This window comes from Musca domestica, unplaced genomic scaffold (genome assembly GCF_030504385.1).
Source record: "Musca domestica strain aabys unplaced genomic scaffold, Musca_domestica.polishedcontigs.V.1.1 78, whole genome shotgun sequence".
NCBI classification, from domain to species: Eukaryota; Metazoa; Arthropoda; class Insecta; order Diptera; family Muscidae; genus Musca; species Musca domestica.
The window spans coordinates 707,224-732,393 of record NW_026712403.1 but is presented as its reverse complement, the minus strand read 5'-3'; the positions used below and the strand labels follow the sequence as shown (position 1 = coordinate 732,393).

Here is a 25,170-nt window from a genome sequence, read left to right as displayed (position 1 = left end):
ATCTGAAAAATAGTAGTCCCTCTTTGATTGATCATTATAACATTGTTTGCTTTCTCATGTTTTTGTGTTATTTTTTTTACACATTTATCGCTCGAAATAACTTTGACAATTTGTGTAATTCATATTGCGTACATATGTACCTATACACATCTGCCAATCATATCGTGTTTCATAAAAAATAACAACAATTTCTTGCAATAAATGATTTGCATGACGCTAAATGCCGTATACATTTCTATAGCTTCCGTTCTCATTGGCATATTTTATTTTTCTTCTATTCTTTTTTTTTTTTTTTTGGCGGCGACAGGATATGCCATTCCAATGTGCGAATATATCCGCGATGTGAAGAAGGAAACAAAAGTGAATGTTGAAAATATGAAATAAATTGTATACCAGCAAAGAAAACAATTTCGATACAAAACAATATTTGCTGGAAATCGATAGGGATGATGCAATTAATATTTCAAACATATCAATGTCTTGAAGTGGCAGTTAGTTGAAGAGGCTACATGGAATATTTGCGTCATGTAAGCAGGGAGTTTCATTTAGTCGTCGTAGCTACTTAGAAATCCACCTACTTGCTCATCATTATACCCTCCATCATAGTATGGATCAGCATAAAATTCTACGCCGATTTAACGATGACCGTCCATTTGTCTGTCCGCCCGTCTGCCTGAACGTCTGTGGAAATCACTCTAGCTTCGGAACGAATTGAAGTAGGTTGATAAAATGTTACTCAAATGTGTTTGTATATTTCTAAATTTGTTCCAAATGGTGGAGGGTATTCAAAGTGTGGCCCGGACTAAGTTACCGTGTTTTAACTTGTTATACACTACAATACAGTGTTGGTGGCATTTTAAGTTTGTTCTGCTTAAATAAAATAACAAAAAATATAAATAAAGCAATAAAAACAAACATTTTATCAAAATCTTTGGGAAATATTTATTAAAAAAAAACAAATAGAAAAGCTGTAAGTTTGGCAGGGCCGAACTTGGAATACCCTCCACCATTTGGAACAGATTCGGCAATTCTCAAAAAATAAAATCCGTTAAAAATTCTGTTAAAATATTAAAAATACTGAATGTAGCCGCATATTAGTGTCTATACGAGGACGTGGATCTGCATAGGCAACTTTTGTGATTAGCTATTACAATATTCAAAAGTGAAACTTCAAAGAAAACTGTTTATAATGTAGCTCAAATCATCAAAATACCGAATATGGGGAGGTACCATGGGGGTTATAAAACGTGGACTTGCACAAACAACTTTCTGTCATAGGCTGTAGTATCCAATACGAACTTCAAATACTAAATTTCAATTCGTTCGGAAACTATAGTGATTTCCACAGACTGATGGACGTCGATAAATCTACATAGAATTTTATGCTGTTCAAGAATATATATATACTTTGTGGGGTCTAAATGATGTTACAAACGGAATGACAAACTTAATATACCCTCCATACTATGGTGGAGGGTATAAAAATTGATTGAGAATTTTTCTTTACATAGAATGTAAATAATGATTTCATTTCTTTGGAAGCTGATAGTGAAATTTTACGCTGTATATTTATACCCTACAAAACTATGTGTTAGGAGTAATAGAAGTTCGATTGGGCCAAAAAAGGTTTACAATAGACCAAAAACCTAAAAATTGTCTAGATTTTGCAGTCGCCATACAATTTTAAACTAAGGACCAATAGACATTGAATTTTTTATGATGTTAGAGTTTAGGATCGGCTCTGAAGCCTAACATTTTGGATGATCATCGGATCGGATAATATTTAGCTGGTGAAATTACAAATGCATAAAAGGCATACCTCTGAATTTTACATAAATGCTGATTTCGTTGACGAATATAGCTAAATATGAGTGAATCTAAATCTTCAAATAATGTTTTGAATGCCTATTAATAGGACATGGGCGTAAATAGGGAGTAAATGCTACGAATATTTGCATCAGCTCTTGGTTTCGGTCAAAAGTGAAGATAAAAGTTTTGCAGGACTATGTGATACTATTTCGGGAATGAAATGAGAATAAAATGTTCAATGTGTATGGAGAATTATTTTTGAATGTTCATTTTCTGTTCTAGCCGAAAGAGCGAATTAGAAGCAACATCTGGTTCACCAAATACTGTTGCATTTTTAGGCATGGTGTTTTTGGAAAATTTTAATTTCAAATTTGTTACGATTATTGAAAAAGAGGATCAATTAGGCTCAACATTTGCTTTTATTATGTTGTAGATATGGAAATGCAATTTAGGGGAATCATCATTCTAGTAAGAAAAGGTTTCAGATCCGCAGAAACTTACCGCATATTGTTTTTAGTATATTTAGAGCAAAGTCAAAGTCGTTTACAACAATTTCGGGGAGGACCAACAATGATTCGGCTAAAACAAATGAGGAATATCTTCTAAATAAATTTGATCCTTGAATATCAATGAGACATCTATAGTCTACAGACGAGTCATTGACGACTGACGAGCGATTTGTCTGAGATTGACGGGCCAACGATAAATTATTAACTATCGACTTACAGTCGACGGGCATCTACGATGTATTACGAATATATGTTTACCTACTTACGAGCTATTAACATGAAGTTAGAAGCGATCGGTTAGCTATTGAAGAGCTATGCAGGAGCCATCGAAGAGCTTGCTTCCGGGTATTGAGTAGTTCGATGATTCATCGAGCGACATTGAATTAAGATGTCAATATTTTTAACCTTTCATTTAATGTGTTTAGGGTTCCAGTAAAACTGACAAAAACACGCTAGAATAGAAACAGAGATATAAAATTTTATCTTTATGTGCCATAAAGACGCAAGCAAAAAACTTCGTCCTGACTTAGTTTTTAATCAGCTGTCCAATTCTAATATTGCATTCCCAAATTAATTAAATATATCGCGATTTAAAGATTGCCTTAAAATACTTACCAGCTTACATGGGATTGATGCTAGATATTTGATAGTATTCACACCCGTTTGGCACCATTAGCGAAGCGGATTCTTCTTTATAAAATGTTGGAAAGCGAGAATTTGGAATTTCCATCCATAGACACTAGATATTCAACGATTCCTTCTTTCAACAATGAATATTAAAAGTTAGACTTTAATTTCAATTTTGTATTTTTTGGAAACTTAAATAAAAATGAAAAACATATTTTTTCATATTTTGTCAAAAATACTGACAAATAAGACAATGCAAAACACATTTATATGGAAAACAAACAAGTTAAAAAGAATCAAGTAAAAAGTATTTGCCCACAGATTTACGCTCTCAGCCTATGTCCTTTTATTAATTTTTAATTAATTTTTATTAATTCAGTCCAGAAGCAAGTAAATCAAATTTGGAGAAAATCGGTTTAGATATAGCTATAGGTCCCATACACATGTTTCGTCCGATTTAGAGTTTAAGTCCCTCACACGCGTAATATGCCTTTGACAACAATGGCAAATATCAAATACAGCTCTGAAATAAGTGTACCAAAAATTCAGATTTGGATATAGCTCCCATATATATCTTCAACCGATTTCAGGTTAATTGTTCACCAAATAGCCAATATCAGTCCAAAAGACCTAAATTTTGGCATATCCAACCGAATTCAGTTTAGAAGCAAGTGCACTAAATTTGGTGAAAATCGGTTCAGATATAGCTATAACTCCCATAAATATGTTCAATCCGATTTGGGGTTTAAATGAATATGCATTTTACAATAATGATATTATATATATATATATATATATATATATATATATATATATATATATATATATATATATATATATATAGCTCACATATTTATGTGGCTAAGTCCCTCACATTCGTAATATACATTCGACAACAATGATATTTCGTATCATATATCTTTTAGAGCTCGGAAATGCATTTGCCAAATTTTATCGAGATCGACTAAGATTTAGATATAGCTCGTCACTTGGGTAAAAAGAGTTTTTTTTTAATAAAAAAAAAAAAAACATTAATAGTTTTTATACCCTACACCACATGGTGGTAAGGGTATTATGTCTTTGTGCATTTGTTTGTAACATGGAGAAGGAAGCGAGATAGACTCATATTTACTTTTGAGGATCTCCGTAGAATCACTTTCTGAGTTGATTTATGTAAGTCAGTCCGTCTGTCCGTTCCTCCGTCCGTCTGCCTATGTATTCTTGTGAACAAAATGCAGTTCGCATTTATTATCCGATTGATATGAAATTTTCCAAACAACATTTGTTTGGCCCAAGGACGAACCCTATTGAAAATGGAGATAATCGATACATTGTACACCAAACGTGTAATATCAGCCCGAATTGTATGAAATTTTGCACATACAACCAAATTAGGCATAATAAGATCAAAATATATATTGTTCATCCGATTTGTAATTTTTGTTCTCCGCAGCCGTAATATGCATTCTGTAACAACAATATTTGGGGAAATATATCAAATGCAGCTCAGAAATACCTTTGCTAAATTTTATCGAGATCGGTTCTGATTTGGATATAGCTCCCATATATAACTTCGTCCGAATTACCTTTTATTGTGCACCAAACGTCTAATATTTGCCCAAATGGGATGGAATTTGAGTCTAGAAGGTAGTATGCCAAATTTGGTGAAGATAGGTTCAGATATAGCTATAGCTACCATATATATTGTTCATCCGATTTGTTATATTTGTTACCCACAGCCGTAATATGCACTCCGTAACAACGATATTCAGAGAAATATATCAAATACAGCTCAGAAATATCTTTGCCAAATTTTATCGAGATCGGTTCAGATTTGGATATTGCTCCCACATATATCTTTATCTGATTTCAATTTAATTTTGCACCAAATGGTCAATACCAGTCCGAATTTAAAAGATACAAATGCTTCGGTATAATTAGTCTTTTGAACTTTAAATTATCCAATAAAAACTTTGAATTGTTATGTGGAGCTCTATTAAATTAGCAAAGTGGCGTAGGGTATCACAAAATTGGCCCCCCCGACTTTAGGACTTTCTTTACTGGTTTGTTTTTGTTATAGAAGTTATTTTTAAATGACTTATGGGGAGAATATCCCAGACAAAAAACAAGGGAACTGATGAGGATTGGTGGCTCTTTCCGAAACCTAGGTATTCCCTGCCTTACCCCCTTGTAAACATTACCATCGTTCTCCACTAATAGTGAAACGTTGTTTTTATAAAAACAACAATAAGGGGAATAAGCCTGACCATTTTGCAACAACAAAATACTACGGTATCCCGAACAAACAAGCCAACACTGTTCTAAAGCTCACATATATATCTTTAATCCGATTTCAGGTTTATTGTGCAAATATTGGCTAATATCGGCCGAAATGGAGTGAATTTCGGGACGTAATATAATCCTTCTCGAAGCGATATCATGTACTCTATATCAATATTATTCGGTATAAAAGGTTAAAATGTCTCCTCCAAATTTAGTGAAAAACTATTTAGAATTGGGTATGGCTTCCATATATTAGGTCCCTCTGAATCCAAATTATAACTGCTATAAAGCCAAAAGTTGATTGGTCGACTGATCTACTTCAAATAAATTCTTTTGTTACAAAAGCTCTATCAGATATGGATAGTGGTATAGGGTATCATATAGTCGGCACCGCCCGACTTGTTGATTTTTCCTTACTAGTTTTAATTTGTTTGTGTTCCACATAATAGCATGTTCACACGGTAAATTGAATGACGTTGTTTGCTCTCAGAATCACGTACACGAACTAACCTGTTCCCACGATACGTTCGTAGTTACATCTGACAACTTCATTTATGGTTATACACAATTTTTCGTTTTTTTTTTTATTTAAAGAAAAATTAATAAAAATGGCTCAATTCGAAAAAAAATGTAAGTAAAAATACTAATATAAAAAAGAATAATGTTTTATTGTTTTAGGCATCCGAAAAACTCCCAACAAATGGGGTACAATAAGTGAACGGGCTTTGTTGGAAGTGTGGGGATTATTTATGAGCCAGCTACGTGGATGTCGAAAAAATAGCCACATTCTTCAAGAAATGGCGTCCGAACTCGGGAAACATGGGTTTTCGTATACATCCCACGAAATAAAAACCAAGATGCACAACATGGCTGCGAGATTTAGGTATGTTTTTGAACATTTCAATTTGCATGAAGTTTCATTGCCTCCGACTTCGATCATGGTGGGAGGAGCTTCTGCGGATGTGTTTGTTTGCATCAAAATTCGTTCGTTATTACGCAAGGATAGGTACAATATTCTCGCAACTTGTCATTTTAAGTTAAGAATGACAGAAAGTTTGTCTTCCAACGCGCTTGTTGTAGATGCTAGATGCTATTGCTAGATGATAGCTTCTTTACTTTTGAATATTTACAATCTGTAACGTATGTTTTTATTTACTTTATAAAAACCATGTTTTTTATAGGAAGGAAAAGCGCCTAGTTGGTACAACCGGAGGTTCACCATCAGATTGGGAGCTATATAAAGAAATGGAAATGTTGCTAGCACCTTGCAAGACCTACAATACTGAGTTCCTTGTTTTGGACAGTGTCAATGGTAAGAATAAAATTAATAAAAAAAATATATTTGTTATTCTCACGTTGTATATTGCTCAGATATTGATGCCATATTGACATGCGAAGTGTCCAACTCCCCACCCTCTTCACCAATCATTCCTAGTTCCTCTTCACAATTAAATACAACTGACCTATCGTCGGAATTACCATTCACATCATCATCGAAAAAGAGAAAAAGGGAAAAAGAGCATGCTGAAAAGGTGGAAAGAAAAATTGACATTTTAATAGAGATAGAACAAAGAAAGGAGGCTATAGAAGAGAAGAAGGAGGCTTTGTTAAGAAGCTTTGTGGAGAGGGAAGCGGAAGTACAAAAGGCTTTGGTAGATTTTTTAAGAAATGCTTAAAATTGAATATATATTTATGATATGTAACGACTTTTCTTTTAAACTGCTTATATTTCCTTTAATTATAGTTTGCTCTTACTATCTTAATTAAATACTTTGATTAGTTTTAATTTTCGTTTCAATGTACATACATTTTATTTTATTTATCATTCAATGTAACATTTGTTTTTTTTTTCTAAAATTAAAAATATATACAAAAATTATTTTGAGTATGTATGGGCGGAATGCTAGTAGATATGAAAAAAAATATATATATATATATATATATATATATATATATATATATATATATATATATATATATATATATACACCATTTCCATTTTCAAAAACAATTAAACTAATTCTTCAAAATGCAGCTTAAATATGTACATAGTTATATTAATGAAACATAATGAATTCTAACGAAATAAATGAATAATGAAAATAAATAATAATAATATACTAATTTATATCTTGAAAATTACAGACGGTTTCTCCAGAAGGGAACGTATATTCTTCCTAAACATTTAAAAATGAATTAGCTTCATCAATATTGTACAAGTTATCCTCTTCGTTACAACAATTTTTTTGCGCTTAAAAAATAGTAAAGAATATATATTTAAAAAATGAATGCCAACATATATTTAATGTGCTTATGTCAACTCTTGTTTGATAATAGCATTTTACTAAGAACAATAATACTTACATAAATATATTGAAATAGCATTTCGTATTTCTTCGCCATTATGGCCGCTGCTTTGGTCTGTAAGAATTGTTATTTCTTCAGGATAGGATCTATTTGCCTCAACTGATTGTAATGCTTTCATCCACTTGTCGTTAACAGCATCATTGTGCTCGCTGAGAAAATTATGAAGAGCACAACAAGATAATATGACTGCATTGGCATACTTTAGAGCATTATCTATGCCTTTTCCGATTCGTCGGAAACGTGCCTTAAGGTGGCCAAAGGCATTTTCAACTACTCTGCGTGATTTTGACAATGCGTAATTAAAGCATTTTTGCTCGAGATCTTGTGATAGTTGAAATGGATAAGGTTTCATCAACTTGTCGCTTAATTTGAATGCCGAATCGCCGATTATAAGGGCAGGAACCTCAACGCCCAAATATTTCGTTTTACTTCCTTTAAATGACTGCATTCGTTAAGCTGCTGTTTGAGGGAAGAACCTTCAAAGATCTGAGAATCGTTGCAACGTCCTGGACTCCCACAACTAACATAAATGAAACGACATCTGAAATAAAAAAAGTATGTAGAAATCAGTTATAAAAGGATAAAAGTCGGACTGGCCGACTTTATGATACGTTACAATACTGTTGTTAGGTGCACCAAATATAATAGGTTTACTTTTTGGCTTAATTCGGCCACTTGTGTCAAATTTCATCCCATTTGATGCACACACAAGTAGACGTCTATCTCACGACACAATACCCTGCACCATAGTGGGGCGTAAGATATAAAAAGTAAATAAAATGTAAGTGTTAGTACTTACCTCGCATCTACCAATGCAAGGAGTACGACTGAGTACCATCTCTTGTAGTTGTAGTAATCTGTAGCGTCTTCCTTGGATGGATGAACCTCAATGTGGCAACCGTCTGCAAACGTTAACATAATAATAATAATAATTTAAATACAACTTTTCAAAATTCACCCAGAGCACCTATACATTGCGGAAACCCTAGTATTTCAAATTCTTGACAGAGTACTTCTATCTTTTCTCTTGTTAAGTGGAAATTTTTTAAATAAATTGGAGCAAGAATTCTCCAGACCTCATTACAAAACTGCAAGAGTATTTTACACACTGTACTTTTTCCAACTCCAAACATGTTTGCTATTGTGCGGTACTCGGCAGAAGATCCCAAGGTATATAAACCTATTGCAACTCTTTTTTCCAATGGTATTGCCTCTCGCATATTTGTATTAGATTTTTGTAGCCCATTTAGCAATTCACACAATTTATTGAAAACCTCTCTGCTGACCCGAAAGATTGAAAAGATTGCAAAAACTCAATGGTCAAATATTTACAATTCGCAGTTCTCTCAAGAAATACGGATTAATCTTGTTCCGTTGTATCGGACAGACACACATTACCCTTTGCCAACACAATCGTTCCGATTCATACAATGTGTGGAATTCCAAGGCATTCACCAGAGTTAGCTGCTTCCTTACATCGCAACTGTCTTTTTCAAACAAGGTGAAAGACGCGAGCCTTCTTCGACTTATAATTAGTTTTTTCACAAATTTCTTTTTTTTCTCCATTGTACACTCCTATGAAAAAATAACTAATATAGGTTATATGAAAAACGCGTTTTTGTTCGCTCACATTTAATTTATCGTTTCCATTGAATTCACACACATTTTTATTAATTAAAAATTCTTCAATTACTTTCGCAACGGACACAATAATTTGTTTATTTTTTGACAAGCGGTTCACAAATATGACACATTTTCGATAAATGCTCTCATTTTTTAGTGATGGGACATATTTTTTCGTTGTTCTGAGAGTGATTTGATTTGAACAATGTAAAAATATGAGTGTTCGCTCAGGAAATTTTGTGTGGAGAATTAAGTAGTTTTTCCGTAGTTTAGGGCCAAACAACGAATAGAGAGCGAATCAAGTGCCGTGGAAACGCCACATAATATATTTTGCATTGTGTTATTTGTCAGTAGTTTTGATTAATAAATTCTATTTTTATTTTATTTGAACAAATACAAAATGGGAAACAAAAATTTAAGTTTTAATAATCATTATTGAAAGAAAGAAATCGTTGAATACCTAGCGTTCGTGGATGGACATTTGCTACCGAAACAGAATACTTACAATCCTTTTGAATTGGAAATCTCAAATTCTCGATTTCCCATACTTTATAAAAAATCCGCTTCGCTGATGATGTCAAACGGACGTGAATACTATCAAATATCTACCATAAATACCAAGTAAGCTGGTAAGTATTTTAAGGCAATCTTTAAATCGCGATATATTTAATTAATTTTGGAATGCAATATCAGAATTGGACAGCTGATTAAAAACTAAGTCAGGACGAAGTTTTTTGCTTGCGTCTTTATGGCACATAAAGATAAAATGTTATATATCTGGTCCCTGCTATTGTAGCTTGACAATGTGAATGGCAGCTTTTCTGGAACTTTAAACAAATGAAACCAATGGTTACAAACATTGACATCGTATTTTAATGTCGCTTGATGAATCATTAAATAACTCAATATCCGGAATAAGGCTCTTCGATGGCTCCTGGATAGTTCTACGATAGCTAGCCGGTCGCTTTTTAACTTCATGTTGACTACTCGTAAGTAGGTAAACATATATTCGTAATAGATCGTAGTTGCCCGTCGACTGTAAGTCGATAGCTGGTCAATGAGTGACAAATGTATCAACGATAGAATGTCGGTAGGGCGTTTAGAGCTCATCGGTAGTTGGTCGATAATCACTGTTACCACGTCAATCTCTGATCAATCGCTCGTCGGACATCAATGACCCATATGTAGAGCATCCATTTTTCATTAATATTCAAGGTACCATTTTTATACCCTAGCATGGAGGATATATAAAGTTTGTCATTCCGTTTGTAACACCTCGAAATATAAATTTTAGACCACACAAAGTATATGTATATATTCTTGATCAGCATAAAATTCTATGTCGATTTAGCGATGTCCGTCCATCTGTCCGTCTGTGTAAATCACTCTAGCTTCCGAACGAAATGAAGTAGGTTGATAAAATTTTATTCAAATGTATATTATGCCTGCAGGACTATTTTTATTGAAAATGGGCCATGTAGGTCCACTTTTTGGTATAGCACCCATATAATTGGGATAGTTTGGTGATTTAAGCGACATTATTCAAATTTTGTATTTGAAGTTCGCAATGGATACTACAGCCTATGACAGAAAATTTTGTGTGCAGGTCCACGCCTTCGTATAGCCACCATATAACGGCAACTCCGATATTCGGCATTTCGATGATTTTAACGACACTATTCACCGGAATTGTTTCAAATTTAGAATTTGAAGTTCGTAATGGATACTACAACCTATGACAGAAAATTGTCTATGACAACCTAAATCATCGTTAAGTGTAAATGAGAGAGAGAGATAGATACCAACTGTTCACATGCCTTTGCACCATGCCACCATAAACCTTAGGGGGAGGTCATAAACACGCATAGCTATCTCACATGTGGCAAGCAAACATGCTGCACTTGCTTATCAGTTTGGGTAAAGATTACATCCCGTAATCTAACTCTACCATAACACATGCAGGAATTGAAAATTCTATATTATTTATTTCTAACTCGAAGGTCTGCTCGCCACATGTTCTTATCATATTTAATGAGATCCCTGTTTAACAAATTCCTCTCATCTACACTAGGTAGCCCCGCTATTCTCTTTTATTATAAAAACATGTTCACTTCTCCGTGAACACCCCATATAACAGTACCTCCTGAAATTCGGCATTTTTATGATTTTAGCTGCATTATTCATCGATTTTTTTCAAGTTTCGCATTTGAATATTGTAATGGCTTATGACAAAAGTTACTTATGCAGGTCCATGTCGTCGTATAGTCTCTAATATAACAGCTACATTTGGCATTTTTAAGATTTTATCAAAAATTTAAAGAAATTTTATTGTTTTTGAGAATTGCCAATTTCGTTCCAAATGGTGGAGCGTATTCATAGTTCGGCCCGACCGAACTTACACCTTTTTTACTCGTTTATTTCTCGAATTTAGATAAACTATATATGCAGTTTTAATATAGTTCTACATAGACTTTCCATCTATTTGGATTTTTTTAAGTATTTTCCTTATTCCACAATCAAAGCTGCTGTAGTATCTATATTTCAACTAGAAATTTGCTCGACTTGGTTTTATTGGTAAATTGTATAGTGCCACAATTCAAAAGTAGATCTCAAATTTAATTGGGCGTGGCATGATGTTTATAGCTTCCGTCTGATGAATTTTACCTTAGAAAACCTTATTCTCTCCCAAAACTTACTTTGTAAATTCCACAGAACCTAAGTGTAATTTATACTAGAGCTACATTAATTCAAACAATTTTTTTGGCTCAGCTTGCCAATGTACTCCCGACACTAATCCCACTTACAACTAATTACTGTGACCTCTGATATGCAGTCAAGTTTGTTGTAATCCACTCATAAATATACATAATACGGGAAACGCTGCAGCGAGCTCTGTTTGAAGTGCATAACCACTTATAAGTCGTTTGCATGGAGAATAGAAATTCAGAAAATAAAATAAAATAAAATAACGATAAAATAAATGAATATAAATATCTTCATTTTTGTTCATTCGTTCGAATGAATGTGTCTGCGCAAAAGATTGCATTCTACCAGATTTAACCAGTAAGGAAAGCTCAAAGGTCGGGCGGGGCCGACTATATGATACCCTACACCACTATGCATAATTAGAGCTCTCGTAAAAAGGTTTATACAGGGCATTTCAGAGCTCTATGAGATATTTGGTACAAAATCAAAATCTATCTAATCCTATCGTGCATTTTACGAACTATAGCTATCTCTGAACTGGGTTTCTCCAAATTTGACGTATTAGCTTCTAGACTGAATTCGGTCTTATGTACGAAAATTAAGGTGATTCAGCTATTCCTGTGCTCCATCTAATACCTCGTAACAAATATCACGGTTGTGGAATGAATATTATGAATGTAAGGGACTAAAACTCTAAATCGGATGAAACATATATATGGTTGCTATATCTATATCTGAACCGATTTTCACTAAATTTGATATACTTGCTTCTAGGCTGAATTTGGTCCGATGTACTAAAATTCAGTCCATTTGGACTTTTATCGGTCATTTGGTCCACAATTAACCTGTAATCGGATGAAGATATATATGGGAACTATATCCAAATCTGAACCGATTTCGATAAAATTACAAACAGCTATTTCTGGGCTGTATCTTATATCTGGTACCAAATATCATTCTTGTGGAGTGCATATTACGAATGTGAGAGACTTAAACACCAAATCGGATAAAATATATATATGGGAGCTATAGCTGTTTCTGAACCGATTTTCTCCAAATTTGTTGTATTTGCTTTAAGGCTAATCTCGGTCACATGTGCCAAAATTCGGGCCATTTGGGCTGATATTGGCCATTTGGTGCTCAATTAACCCGAAATCGGATGAAGATATATATGGGAGCTATATCCAAATCTGAACCGATTTCGATAAAATTTAAAACAGCTATTTCTGTGCTCCATCTAATACCTGGTACCAAATATCACGGTTGTGGAGTGCATAGTAGGAATGTGAGGGACTTAAAGATCAAATCGGATGAAAGATATATATGGGAGCTATAGCTATATCTGAACCGATTTTCTCCAAATTTGATATACTTGCTTCTAGGCCGAACTTGGTTGGGTGTGCCAAAATTCAGGTAATTTGGACTGATAGTGGACATTTGGTGCACATTTAATCCGGAATCGGATGAAGATATATATGGGAGCTATATCTAAATTTGATCCGATTCTCACCAATTTCAATAGGGTTCGTCCTTGGGCCAAAAAAATATTGTTTGGAAAATTTCATCTCAATCGGATAATAAATGCGACCTGCATTTTGTTCACAAGAATACATGGACGGACGGACGGACAGACGGACTGACATGCGTAAATCGACTCAGAAAGTGATTCTATGAAGGTTCTCAAAAGTAACTATGGGTCTTTCTCGTTTTCTTCTCCATGTTACAAACAAATGCACAAAGACATAATACCCTTGCCACTATGTGGTGTAGGGTATAAATATAAACCGGAGCCTGGAAATGTACGTCCGAATCTCCATTTGGGCTGATATTAGCCATTATTTGCGCTTTAAACCTGAAGTCGGATTAAGGATATATATGGGAGCTGTATCCAAATCTGAGCCGTTCTCGATAATGCATAATGCATGTCGAATGCATATTACGAATGTGAGAGACTTAAAGGCCAAATCGGGTGAATAATATATATGGGAGCTATGTATTTGATGTACTTGCTTCTAGACTGTATTCGGTTGGATGTGCCAAAATTCAGGACTTTTGGACTTATATTGGCCATTTGGTTCACAATTAGCACGAAATCGGTTGAAGATATACATGGAAGCTATATCTAAATTTAAACCGATCATTACCAATTTCAATAGGGTTCGTCCTTGGGCCAAACAAATATTGTTTTTGAAAATTTCATCTCGGTCGGATAATAAGTGCGACCTGCATTTTGGAAAAAAAGGACATGGACGAACGGACGGTCTGACATGAAAAATTCGACTCAGAAATTCTATGCAGATCCTCAACGTAACTATGAATCTATCTCACTTCTTTCTCCATGTTACAAACAAATGCACAAATACATGATACCCTTACCACTATGTGGTGTAGGGTATAACTACCGTGTCTTCTGTTTTAGCTACACTTTCATAATATGCTCGATTTCCCCGTTTAATATTTTTTGTGTTGCACAGTGTTATCAATATCGAATAGGCCACTCAATAAAAAAAATGTTTTGCCTTGTGTAACTTGTCAACATTAAAAAAAATATTTTTCATTTTTATTTAAATTTAGACATATACATAAGAATTAAACCTCTTAAAATTAAAAAAAAAAAAATAGTTGAATTATTAATGTCAATTGATGAAAACTTTGCTGCCTGACAGGAATATTGCAAGACCTTTATATTGCAAATACCAACATCCTATAAAGAAGAACCCAATTCGCTGGTGAGCCCTTGCAATGCCAACCATAACCATAAATTTCATCAACTATCTACCATCCATCCCAAATAATTGGGTAAGCATTTTGAGTTAATCTTTGGATCGCAACATAGTTTATAAATATTGATCAATATTGGTTGAGATAAGTATGTTTTCAATAAAATTATTGAAGATTTTCACTGAAACCGTAAACAAATCAACCCATTTTACCTCATTGTCGCGTCGATGATTTTAGGGGTTGAACCGACGAGAGTCATTGATGAGTCACCGATAGCCGGTTAATAACTTGAAGATGGGCCATCGATGGCCCTGAGAATGTTCTTCGATAGCTCATAAATAGCTAAATAAAATCAGTACCTCTTTCACTTCAGGTTAATAGCTTTTTAATTTTCCGCAATTGATCGTTGATAGGCCACCGAATGCTCTTCCATAGCTTATTAAAAGCCTAACGATATGTCATTGGCGATAGATCATCAACATTGATAGCTGGTCGATAGAAGATTCCTGAGCGATAGCACGTAGAAGGTTCATCAGTAGTTCATCTGTAGTCCATAGATTTTACGTCAACAATTCAAACTTAGCTCATCAAAGGCTCATTAATCACTGATAATTAGCACTTTTAAAGTTCAATAAAAGCCAGTACATAGATCTTTGGTAGCGCACTCATATCTCATCGATAAAACATTGAAAGCTCACCAACACTGGTTTACCATCGATTGTACGTTGATTACTAGCTGATAGCTTGTCTATATTTCCTCAGTAGCTCATCGGCTATTCTTCTCGACCGCTCATCGAAAGCTAAATGTGTGTTAACTTTTTATAACAAGGTTTTTGTTTAAAACAACGCATACATTGCGGCATCACTTTGACTCCGACTTCGGAGTTTATATCATATGATATGGCCTACAGATAATCAAGATCCAAGCTTACAATGCATGTGGAAATTCAACCCTCAAAATATCTAAAGGTAACATATCTAGATGTCTGTATGTGGGCTATAACCCACCCTCATAATAATGTTGACTGACTTATTATACCCTCAGCCTTATGGTTATATATAATTTGATTCGGCCAAAACGTGCCTCATTGAAATAACGGTTTAGACTCTAGGTCCCTTTGAATTAAATCCGTTTCAGGACATTTGGAGTCGAGCTAGGGATGTCCGTCCATTTGTCTGTCTGGCTGGTGTGCATTATAATTCTCGCAGAGAGTATCCGATTTGTTCCAAATTTATTACATCGTAATACTATTGTCAAACTAATATCAAGTTCGGAGATGGGCAACATAGGTCCACTCCTTATGGTACCTTTACCACAAAAGGTCTACATTTTCAAAGAAACTTATTTACAGCATCAAAAGAGAAAAGATCGTTTGGTTTTGTGAAAACTTTGCAAATCCCATTATATTTATTAGTGAAAATAGACAACATCGGTCCATTCCATCAAGTACCTACCACACAAAGGGTCAAAATTCGGAATAATTATACCTCTTATAAAATGAGAAATCAGAGTATGATTCATTTCAAATTTCACATTCTCAATGTTTTCATAAACATAAATTCTGGTCTGATGATGGGATAAAATTTTGAATGAACATGAAGCTCGTAAAACGTGAAATGAGCTTCCGATACCTTTCCAACTCGACACATGTTAATATTTCTATCAACACAAGATCTGTGGTAAACAATAGTGACTAACCCTTTCGGAACCTCCCCCACAGAGGTTCAGAAGCTTGAATAAACATAAAGCATGTCAATATATATGCAACAAACAAAATTTGACCGTCTGTCCCTCTCTTGTAATCACGCTAGAGTCTAAACAAATTAAGATGGGAAGCTAAAATTTTGCACAGATTTCTCTTTTGTCTGCAGGCAGGTAAAGTTCGAAGTAGGGCTATATCGGTCCACGATATCGTATAGCCCCCATATAACGGTACCACCCGATGTTCGGTATTTTGATGATTTTACCCACATTTTTCATCGGAATTGTCTGAAAATCCATACAAGGAGTCCCTTGTGGGTACTTTATACCTTGAAAGAGAATTATCTATATGGGTCCACGATATCGTATAGCCCCTATATAACGGTATCCCCGATATTCGCTATTTTGATGATTTTAGCCACATTTTTCAATGGTATTGTCCAAAATTCCACACAAGAAGTTCCTTTGGAGTACTTTACCCCCAGATATAGATTTGCCTATGGATGTCCACAATATCGTATATACCCCCATTTTAACAGAATTTTTAATGGATGTTTTTTTTTTTGAAAAATTTCTAATTCGTTCCAAATGGTGGAGGGTATTCAAAGTTCGGCTCAGCCTTACTGCTTTTTTTACTTATTTGTCTTTTATTTTTTATTTATATTATATTATTCATTTATTTGTATTTATATACAGGGTTGCCCATATTCGACGGACCCATGTTTTTTTTGGGCCCATTCCAATCGGCGAGGCTTGTCCGCAGGCAACATTCTTTGCGTCAATTGAATTTTGTACGGGAACAAATGCAAATCAATGCGAATAATCCGTTGTAAAGTGGACCGAGCCATGCCCAACTGCTGAGAACGGCGTTTTTGGGATGTTCTTGGGGACCTATCAACACTGGCTCGTACGGCAGCGATATTCTCGACCGATCGCCTTGGTCGACTTTTATATGGCCTCTTCGGATTAGAAAGAGCCTTACCAGTCGAAAATTTTTCGTATAAACGCTTAATGGTGTTCTTAGAAGGCGCACTTCGCACTTCTCGAATATGGGCAACCCTGTATATTCACGCATGGATTTAAATGAATATTGGCTTATTTATTCTGATTAAACTCCTTAGCTCTGTAAAACTGTTAACATTCGTTTACTTTCTAAATCCAGAAAAAAGGTAATACCTTGTACCATAGTGAGGCGTAACGTATAATAATATTGTCTACATTTAAATCATATGCAAAATAGGTTAAATGAAACACCAAGCTTATATGGCGCAAATATGCTATGTAACTTCTTCAAATAATTACCTCGCGAAGACATTGATATGTTTGAAATATTATCAATTTCCAACAAATAATTTTTGTATCGAAATTGTTTTCTTATTATTATACAATTTATTGAATATTTTTAAATTTCTCTTTTGTCTCTTTCTTCACTTCTTCCAGCGGATATATTTGCACATTGGCATGGTATCTTCTGTCGCCGCCAAAACAACAAACTCATAAGACGATGATGCTTTTCCTGATAATCTCCATATACGTTAAGAGATTTTCAAAATAAATTGAATATGATTTTAATGGTAAGTAATTTTTCAATCTCATAAATTCCGACATATGAAGAGAAATAAAATATGTCGATGAGAAAGGAAGCTATAGAAATGTATACGGCATTTAGCGTCATGTAAATCATTTATTGCAAGAAATTGCGTAAAGTTGTTATTTTTTATGAAACACGATATGATTGGCAGATGTGTATAAGTACATATGTAAGCAATATGAATTACACAAATTGTCAATGTTATTTCGAGCGATAAATGAGAAAAGAAAAATTAAAATATGAGAAAGCAAACATTGTTATAACGATCAATCAGATTTTAAGAACTCCATACACCAAGTTTTAAACAGTTCCGTTTAATATTGGGGGTAAAATCATGAAAATGTCGAAAATAGGGAGTTATCGTTACATGAAGGCAATACCAAATGTCCCAAAAATATCCAAATTTTTAGTGACTTAAAATACGTGGACTTGACAAAATGCATTTTGAGAAAATGGTTTGTGGCTACAATTTGACTAGGCGCGTTTTGACCGTATAATATATACCCTCTGTAGCCATATGACTGAGGGTATAAAAACAAAATATTTTCAAAATCAATGATTGGAAGAAAAAAAAAATTGCTAGATAATAATATTATCTAGATTTGCCACGGAATTGAAAAATTGAAAATTTAGGATCATATTTTTGATAGAAATTCCGGGCATTTCATTCATTTTTCGCGCTATCACACTCATTTTAAAAATGGACAAAAAATATCAAATAAATGATAACAACTTGTTGGATATAATCTTGAACAATTTCGACAGGAAGCGGGCATAGCCTCAGGGCTGTATTTCTGTAGGTTAACGAAGCCGTTCTACATTCTTATTGTACCATGAACGGTACTAAATTTGGTACAATTTAAGTGTGGAGGAACGGATGGAGCTGGTATCCTAACTTTTGAAATTAACATTACTGTCGAAGTTTAGGATTGGGTTCCGGAGGTAGTTTCGAATTTTTATAATTATGTGCACGAAAAGTACTAAATTTTATACAATTTCGATTTGGGTGAACCGATTCTCTATCGGTTCTCCTAGAATTTTGAATTATTCCAAATCAAATACCATTTAGTACACATAAGTACGAATTTACAAAATTACCTACATACCTCAGTCCTGCATTAGCAAACTTATTTCCAAATGTCAGCATTCCAGATCTATCGGTTCACCAAAATCGAAATTGTATTGAATTTTGTATCATTTAGTACACATGAAAACGAATTTCCAAAACTTCCTATGTACCCCAATCCCACAATGCAATAGTAATCTTATTTCCAACTCTATTGGCTCTCCCAAAATTTAAATTGTTTCATTCAATAGTAATTTTATTTCCAAATTTCAGCATTCCAGCTCTATCGGTTCCCCCAAATCTTTTCGTTCACATAAGTACAAATTTCGAAACTATCTTCATATCCCAATCCTATACTTCGCCAGCAAATGCTTGTATCGAAATTTAGGATCTCAGCCCCCTCCGTTCCCCCAAATTCAAATTGTACTAAGTTTTATTGCCGTTTAGTACTTTTCGTACGCACTTATAAAACTACCTCCTTACATCGGTCCTACTTCTCAACCTATATTCCCATTACAAATGCCAATTTTTTAACTCTAACCGTTCACATGACACAAAATGGTACGAAATGTAGCATATTTTAGTACTTTTCGTATACCTTTAGTGCTTATTTGGTACATCCATTATACACTCATCAGTGACCTTCGTTACAAATTTAAGAGTTCTAGCTCTCCTGATCCGTCAAATACAAAGGGAACCATGTTTAGTACATTTTAGAACTTTAAATATTTCCAAAACCCCAGTCTTATCTGACATCTTCGCACCAAGAGTGACCCTCGCTTAAAAATTTCAAGATTCTAGGTTGAACTGTTTCTTCTGGGCGTTGATGAATCGTTAAATCAGTCACACACTTCTAAAACTACCTCCTTATATCGACCCTACTCTTGATTCAGTTTCCAAATGTAAATGTTTTAGCTCTAACCGTTCGCATTACACAAAATGGTACATTTTAGTGCTTTTCGTACACTTATAGCGCGAATTTGGTCCATTAAACACTCCATCAGTACCCTCATTCCAAATTCAAGAGGTTCATGAAATATAAGGGCTACCTTTTTTAGTACTTTTTATATATCCAAAAACGCAGCCTTATCCGACTTCTTCGGATCTCACCCAAAAAAATCAAAATTCTAGATTCAGCCGTTTCATCTAATCGTTGATGAATCTTTAAGTCATTCAGTAGGTCAATTACTTTACCCTTTTATTATGTTATATCTCCGATATCTGACTATATACGTCAACATAATCAGAATTAATACAAAATACAAAGTGCTCAACCCATTTATTCGTGATTTCGTCGGAAATTACTTTCGGTATTGGAGGTTGCGTGGAAATTCTGGATTTTTTCCCACAAAATTACGGTCCATAATACATACGTGGAATTATATTATTCCATGATCAGGGGTACGCTTCTGGCCTGCCCTATGCAACATTTCTCACCGATTTTTCTGGAGTTGTAACTTGTAAAGCGATTGCAGAGTCTAAGAAGTTTTTGATTTTTCGTTTTTTTCATCCACAAAAAATAAATTGCTATCATTTCCAAAAGATGTAAATAAGCCTCCGTTTTTACTTTTCTGTGTTACATGTTTTAGTTTTAAATTTTTAGTAAAAAATTCAAAAATAGTCCATGTATTATTAAAGCCTTGTATGACAATGTTATTTCTTTTTTTCTCATTGTCCGACTCTACAAAATTTCCATAGTTTTTTTAAGTGTTTAACAAACAATATATCATCGATTGAGATGGTTGCACAACTACAACTACAAGTTTTGAGCATCCTCTTTGTGTAATTGACAATGTAATTACGCAATCAATCATTTTGATGTGACTTCGGGTTTCACACTTCATTTATTCGCAGAGAACTTGTAAATTTATCGACAGGAAAATAATCCTGCCTCTTTTTTTTCTCTTTTCTTAAGGCATTTTAAATTTTGTAACAGTGATAAAAGTCTTCCTTTACAACTTTTTTATTAATTCTTCGTTTTCTTTACTTTACATGCTTTGGGTGGTCATTGTCAAACCTATAGCATATTTTTCAAAAGCGACCAAAAAAGTAAAATCTAAGGTCATAGAAGACAGTGTAAAAATTTCTTTAGCTTATAATAGTCTCCATGTTATAAATTCAGATTTTCTTTTTTATACCCTAGACCACAAAGTGGACAGGGTATTATGTCTTTGTGCATTTGCTTGTAACAGGCAAAAAGAAACGAGATAGACCCATAGTTCCTTTTGATGATCTGCATAGAATAACATTCTGAGTCGATTTATGCATGTCTGTCCGTCTGTATGTCTGTCCGTCTGTCTGTCCGTCCGTCTCTCCATGTATTTTTGTAAACAAAGTACAGTTCACATTTATTGCCCGAACCAGATGAAATTTTGCACAAATCATTTGTTTGTTCCAAGGAAGAACCCTATTGAAATTGTATATAATCGGTAAAAAATTAGATATAGCACCCATATATATCTTCGTCCGATTTGCTTTTTATTGTGCACCAAACGTGTATTATCAGCTCGAATAGTATGGAATTTTGCGCATACAACCAAATTAGGCCTGAAAATAAGTATGCCAAATTTGATCAAAATCGGTTCATCTGAGTTGTTATATTTGTTACCCACAGCCGTAATGTGCACTCCGTAACAAAGATATTCAGGGAAATATATCAAACAGGAGCTCAGAAATATCTTTGTCAAATTTTAACGAGATCGGCCCAGATTTGGATTTGGCTCCCATATATAACTTCGTCCGATTTACCTTTTATTGTGCACCAAACGTGTAAAATTTGCCCAAATGGGATGGAATTTGGCACTTACGACCGAATTGAGTCTAGAAGCTAGTATGTCAAATTTTGTGAAGATTGGTTCAGATATAGATATAGCTCCCATATATATTGTTCATCCGAGTTGTTGAATATGTTACCCGCAACCATAATGTGCACTCCGTAACAACGATTTTCAGGGAAATATATCAAACAGGAGCTCAGAAATATCTTTATCAAATTTTATCGAGATCGGTTGAGATTTGGATTTGGCTCCCATATATCTTTATCCGATTTCTAATTAATTGTACACAAAATGGGCAATACAAGTCCGAATTTAAAAGGTGCAAATGCTTCGGTATATTTAGTCCTTTGAACTTTAAATTATAATTATAATCATAGCTTGTGTGATTGAATTCTCCCATAAAAACTTTTAATTGTTATGTGGAGCTCTATTAAATTAGCAAAGTTGTGGAGGATATCATAAAGTCGGCCCCGCTCGACTTTAAGACTTTCTTTACTTGTTTCTGATAGCTTTCGACCAAAATTAAAGTTTAAAAATGCGAAATGTCAGTGAATAAGACGGTAAATGAACAGGTCATAGGTAAATATTTTGTTTAGCTACGTATTGATATAATCCCCCCCATAGATTTTTCCAAAATAAAAAATCTCAAAAAAAACTTAATGACCCGATCAAGTGTTAATCGGTTTAACAGAAATATTCCCCCGATATTTTTAATAATATTCTCCCAATTTTTGTAAGAAACCTTAACTAGAATGTTACCAAAAATGTAAAAATGAGTGTTACTTCCCCACCTTCCACCCTGGGTAAACGTTGAAAGCGTCATACATGTGTCTCATATTTTTATACCCTCCACCATACAATGGAGAGTTAATTAAATTTGTCATTCAATTTGTGACAGCTCGAAACATTCGTCGGAGACCCTAGAATAAAATTATAATGCGATTTAGCGATGTCCGTCTGTCTGTCTGTGAGCTGTGAAATTTGACACATAATTATACGAAGGCTGATTGGTATTGAAAATAGGCTATATTGGTCTAGGTATAGATGTAGCCCCCATAAAGCCGCACCTAACGACTTTCGGTTTATTTAAGGTTTCTGCCACAATTTCAAACCAAATCAGCTTAAACTTTACATTTTGTGTATGCGGTCCATATAACGGTGCCTCCTGTTTTTTTTTTTTTTTTTCAATTATTTGAAAGAATCTATTACAATTCTCAAGCAAATTAGATGAAACTTGATAAGTGACGTACTTGAAAGGTCTGTCTTCTCCTTGACAAATATGTCTGATTCAGGTCCACTAAATTGTATAGCCCCATACAACGGGACCTCCCTATTTACGGTGTTTTGAAGGTTTCTGCCATAATTTCAAACCAAATTGGATGATAATATGGGTTTCGTCATTTCGTCAACCATATGGCTAGACAGGGTATATATAATTTACTACTGCCAAAACGTGTCTCATCGAAATACAGTTTTAGACCCTCGGAATCTATCTTACGATGTTTTTCCGTCCGTCCGTCCGTTCGTCTGTCTGTCTCGCTGGCTGGTGTGCGCGATAACTCTAAAATGGAGTATCCGATTTGGTCCAAACTTGGTATATCGTAATATTATTATCAAATATAGTTCGAGTTCGGTAATGGCAATATCGGACCACTCCTTCTGATACCTAACCCACAAAAGATGGAAATTTTTAAAACAAATATTTTATTTTTTTTTAGAAAGAGGAAGGCAAATCCGATTTTAATCCAACTTTGAAAATCACAATATTTGCATCAGTGCTAGGTCAGGTGCGAAAATCGACAACATGGGTTCACTCCATCAAGTACCTCCCCCACAAGGGGTCAACATATTGAATAAATATAACTTTTATAAAATGTGATGTAAGAGTCCGATTATCTCCAAAATACACAGATCACAATATTTTTATTAATAATATTTTATTTATTTATTAACCAAAGGTCTGGTGTGAAGATGGAATATATCCATAAAGTATCCTTCCCCACAAAGTGTCAACACTTTTTCAAATTAATCGATTTAGCGATGTCCGTCCGTCTGTGGAAATTACTCTAGCTTCCGAACAAAATTAAATAGGTTAATAAAATTTTTACACAAATGTGAATTATGTCTTCAGGACTTTTGGCATTGGAAATTGGCCATGTAAGTCCATGATTTGGTATAGCCCTCATATAATGGTACCTCTCATTTTTCGGCATTTCGGTGATTTAAGGGACATAATTCCCCGGAAATGTTTAAAATTTGGTATTTGACGTTCGTAATGGATAGTAGAGTCTAAGACAGAAAATTGTCTATGCAGGTCCGTGTCTTCGTATAGCCCCCATATAAGGAACCTCCCGATATTCGGTACTTTGTTGATTTTAGCGACATTATTTACAGGAATTGTTTCAACTTTGGTACTTGAAGTTTGAAATGAATACTACAGCCTATGGCAGAAAATTGTCTGTACAGGTCCACGTTTTGGTATAGCCCCCATATAATGGTACCTCCATATATTCCGTATTTTAATAATTTTAGCTAAATTATTCACCGATTTTTTTTTAAGTTTCGAATTTAAATATTGTAATTGCTTATGATAAAAGCTTCCTATACAGGTCCACATCGTCGTATGGACCCTAATATAATGGCTACATTCGGTATTTTTAAGATTTCAACAGAATTTCTAAGGGATTTTCTTTTTCTGAAAATTGCCAAATTCGTTCCAAATGGTGGAGGGTATTCACAGATCGGCCCTGCCGATTTTTTACTTTTTTACCGTTTTTAGGCTCTGATTTCCTAATTATTACGCAATGTTCACACATGCTGGCTTTATGCCCTTCCTTTCAATTAGCTGATCAACTGGTCACACTTCTATTATTAAGTTCAATACATTTCAAGTGCATCCACATTGAGTTCCCACTTTAAGCTTCAGTTAATCTATGTCATAATATTATAAATTATATTTTAAGTATGTCCCAATTTCATATTGAAAACTATGTAAATTTTGGCCACAAGCTATCCAAACTTTTTTTCTAATATATGACGAACATTATTACCAGACACACACACAACAAAACCCATTACCACACATTAACGCAAAGTGGAGGCTAGGACAAAACTAAACCTCATGTAATTAAATCAAAATTATTCTTTTAATTAGTGTCTAACATTGGTTTGCATTTGTGTGTGTGTGTGTGTGTACATGGTTTCTTGGTTTCTCTTAGACAACTTTCAACTTGTGGTCATGCTATAAATACACATACACATATTTTATAAATACACATGTATATGCAATATACTGGGGACTACACTTTAATGATATGCACACATACATGCTTAACTAGAGTACTTCACACCACGTTACCCAAGCAGGCTGTGGTTGTCCCAATATGGCA

At 34.3% G+C, this 25,170-nt stretch overlaps 1 protein-coding gene and 3 long non-coding RNA genes across 4 annotated transcripts; 2 read left to right on the top strand and 2 right to left on the bottom strand.

Moving 5' to 3' along the window:
* Positions 1–2,209: 2,209 nt before the first annotated feature.
* LOC109613686 (uncharacterized) lies at positions 2,210–3,125 on the bottom strand. The gene is made up of 3 exons (XR_009344073.1): positions 2,934–3,125; positions 2,585–2,770; positions 2,210–2,388 (listed from the first exon to the last, which is right to left on the bottom strand). It is a non-coding gene; the product is annotated as an uncharacterized LOC109613686 (long non-coding RNA).
* A 2,759-nt stretch (positions 3,126–5,884) lies between these two features.
* LOC131806512 (uncharacterized) lies at positions 5,885–6,978 on the top strand. Its single transcript, XM_059130650.1, has 3 exons — positions 5,885–6,111; positions 6,410–6,540; positions 6,600–6,978. The coding sequence occupies exons 1-3, from the start codon at positions 5,978–5,980 to the stop codon at positions 6,902–6,904; spliced, it is 570 nt and encodes a 189-aa protein (XP_058986633.1). The 5' UTR covers positions 5,885–5,977; the 3' UTR covers positions 6,905–6,978.
* A 1,416-nt stretch (positions 6,979–8,394) lies between these two features.
* LOC131806514 (uncharacterized) lies at positions 8,395–9,059 on the bottom strand. Its single transcript, XR_009344069.1, has 3 exons — positions 8,994–9,059; positions 8,554–8,873; positions 8,395–8,497 (listed from the first exon to the last, which is right to left on the bottom strand). It is a non-coding gene; the product is annotated as an uncharacterized LOC131806514 (long non-coding RNA).
* A 496-nt stretch (positions 9,060–9,555) lies between these two features.
* Positions 9,556–23,687, top strand: LOC131806513 (uncharacterized). Its single transcript, XR_009344067.1, has 3 exons — positions 9,556–9,847; positions 17,788–17,921; positions 23,500–23,687. It is a non-coding gene; the product is annotated as an uncharacterized LOC131806513 (long non-coding RNA).
* Positions 23,688–25,170: the final 1,483 nt, after the last annotated feature.

Excerpts from the sequence above, each read along its gene's own strand:
- LOC131806512 (XM_059130650.1), top strand. The coding sequence starts at position 5,978 with ATGAGCCAGCTACGTGGATGTCGAAAAAATAGCCACATTCTTCAAGAA. Across the intron at positions 6,112-6,409 it reads AACATGGCTGCGAGATTTAG|GAAGGAAAAGCGCCTAGTTG; the intron begins GTATGTTTTTGA and ends TGTTTTTTATAG. Across the intron at positions 6,541-6,599 it reads TGTTTTGGACAGTGTCAATG|ATATTGATGCCATATTGACA; the intron begins GTAAGAATAAAA and ends TATATTGCTCAG.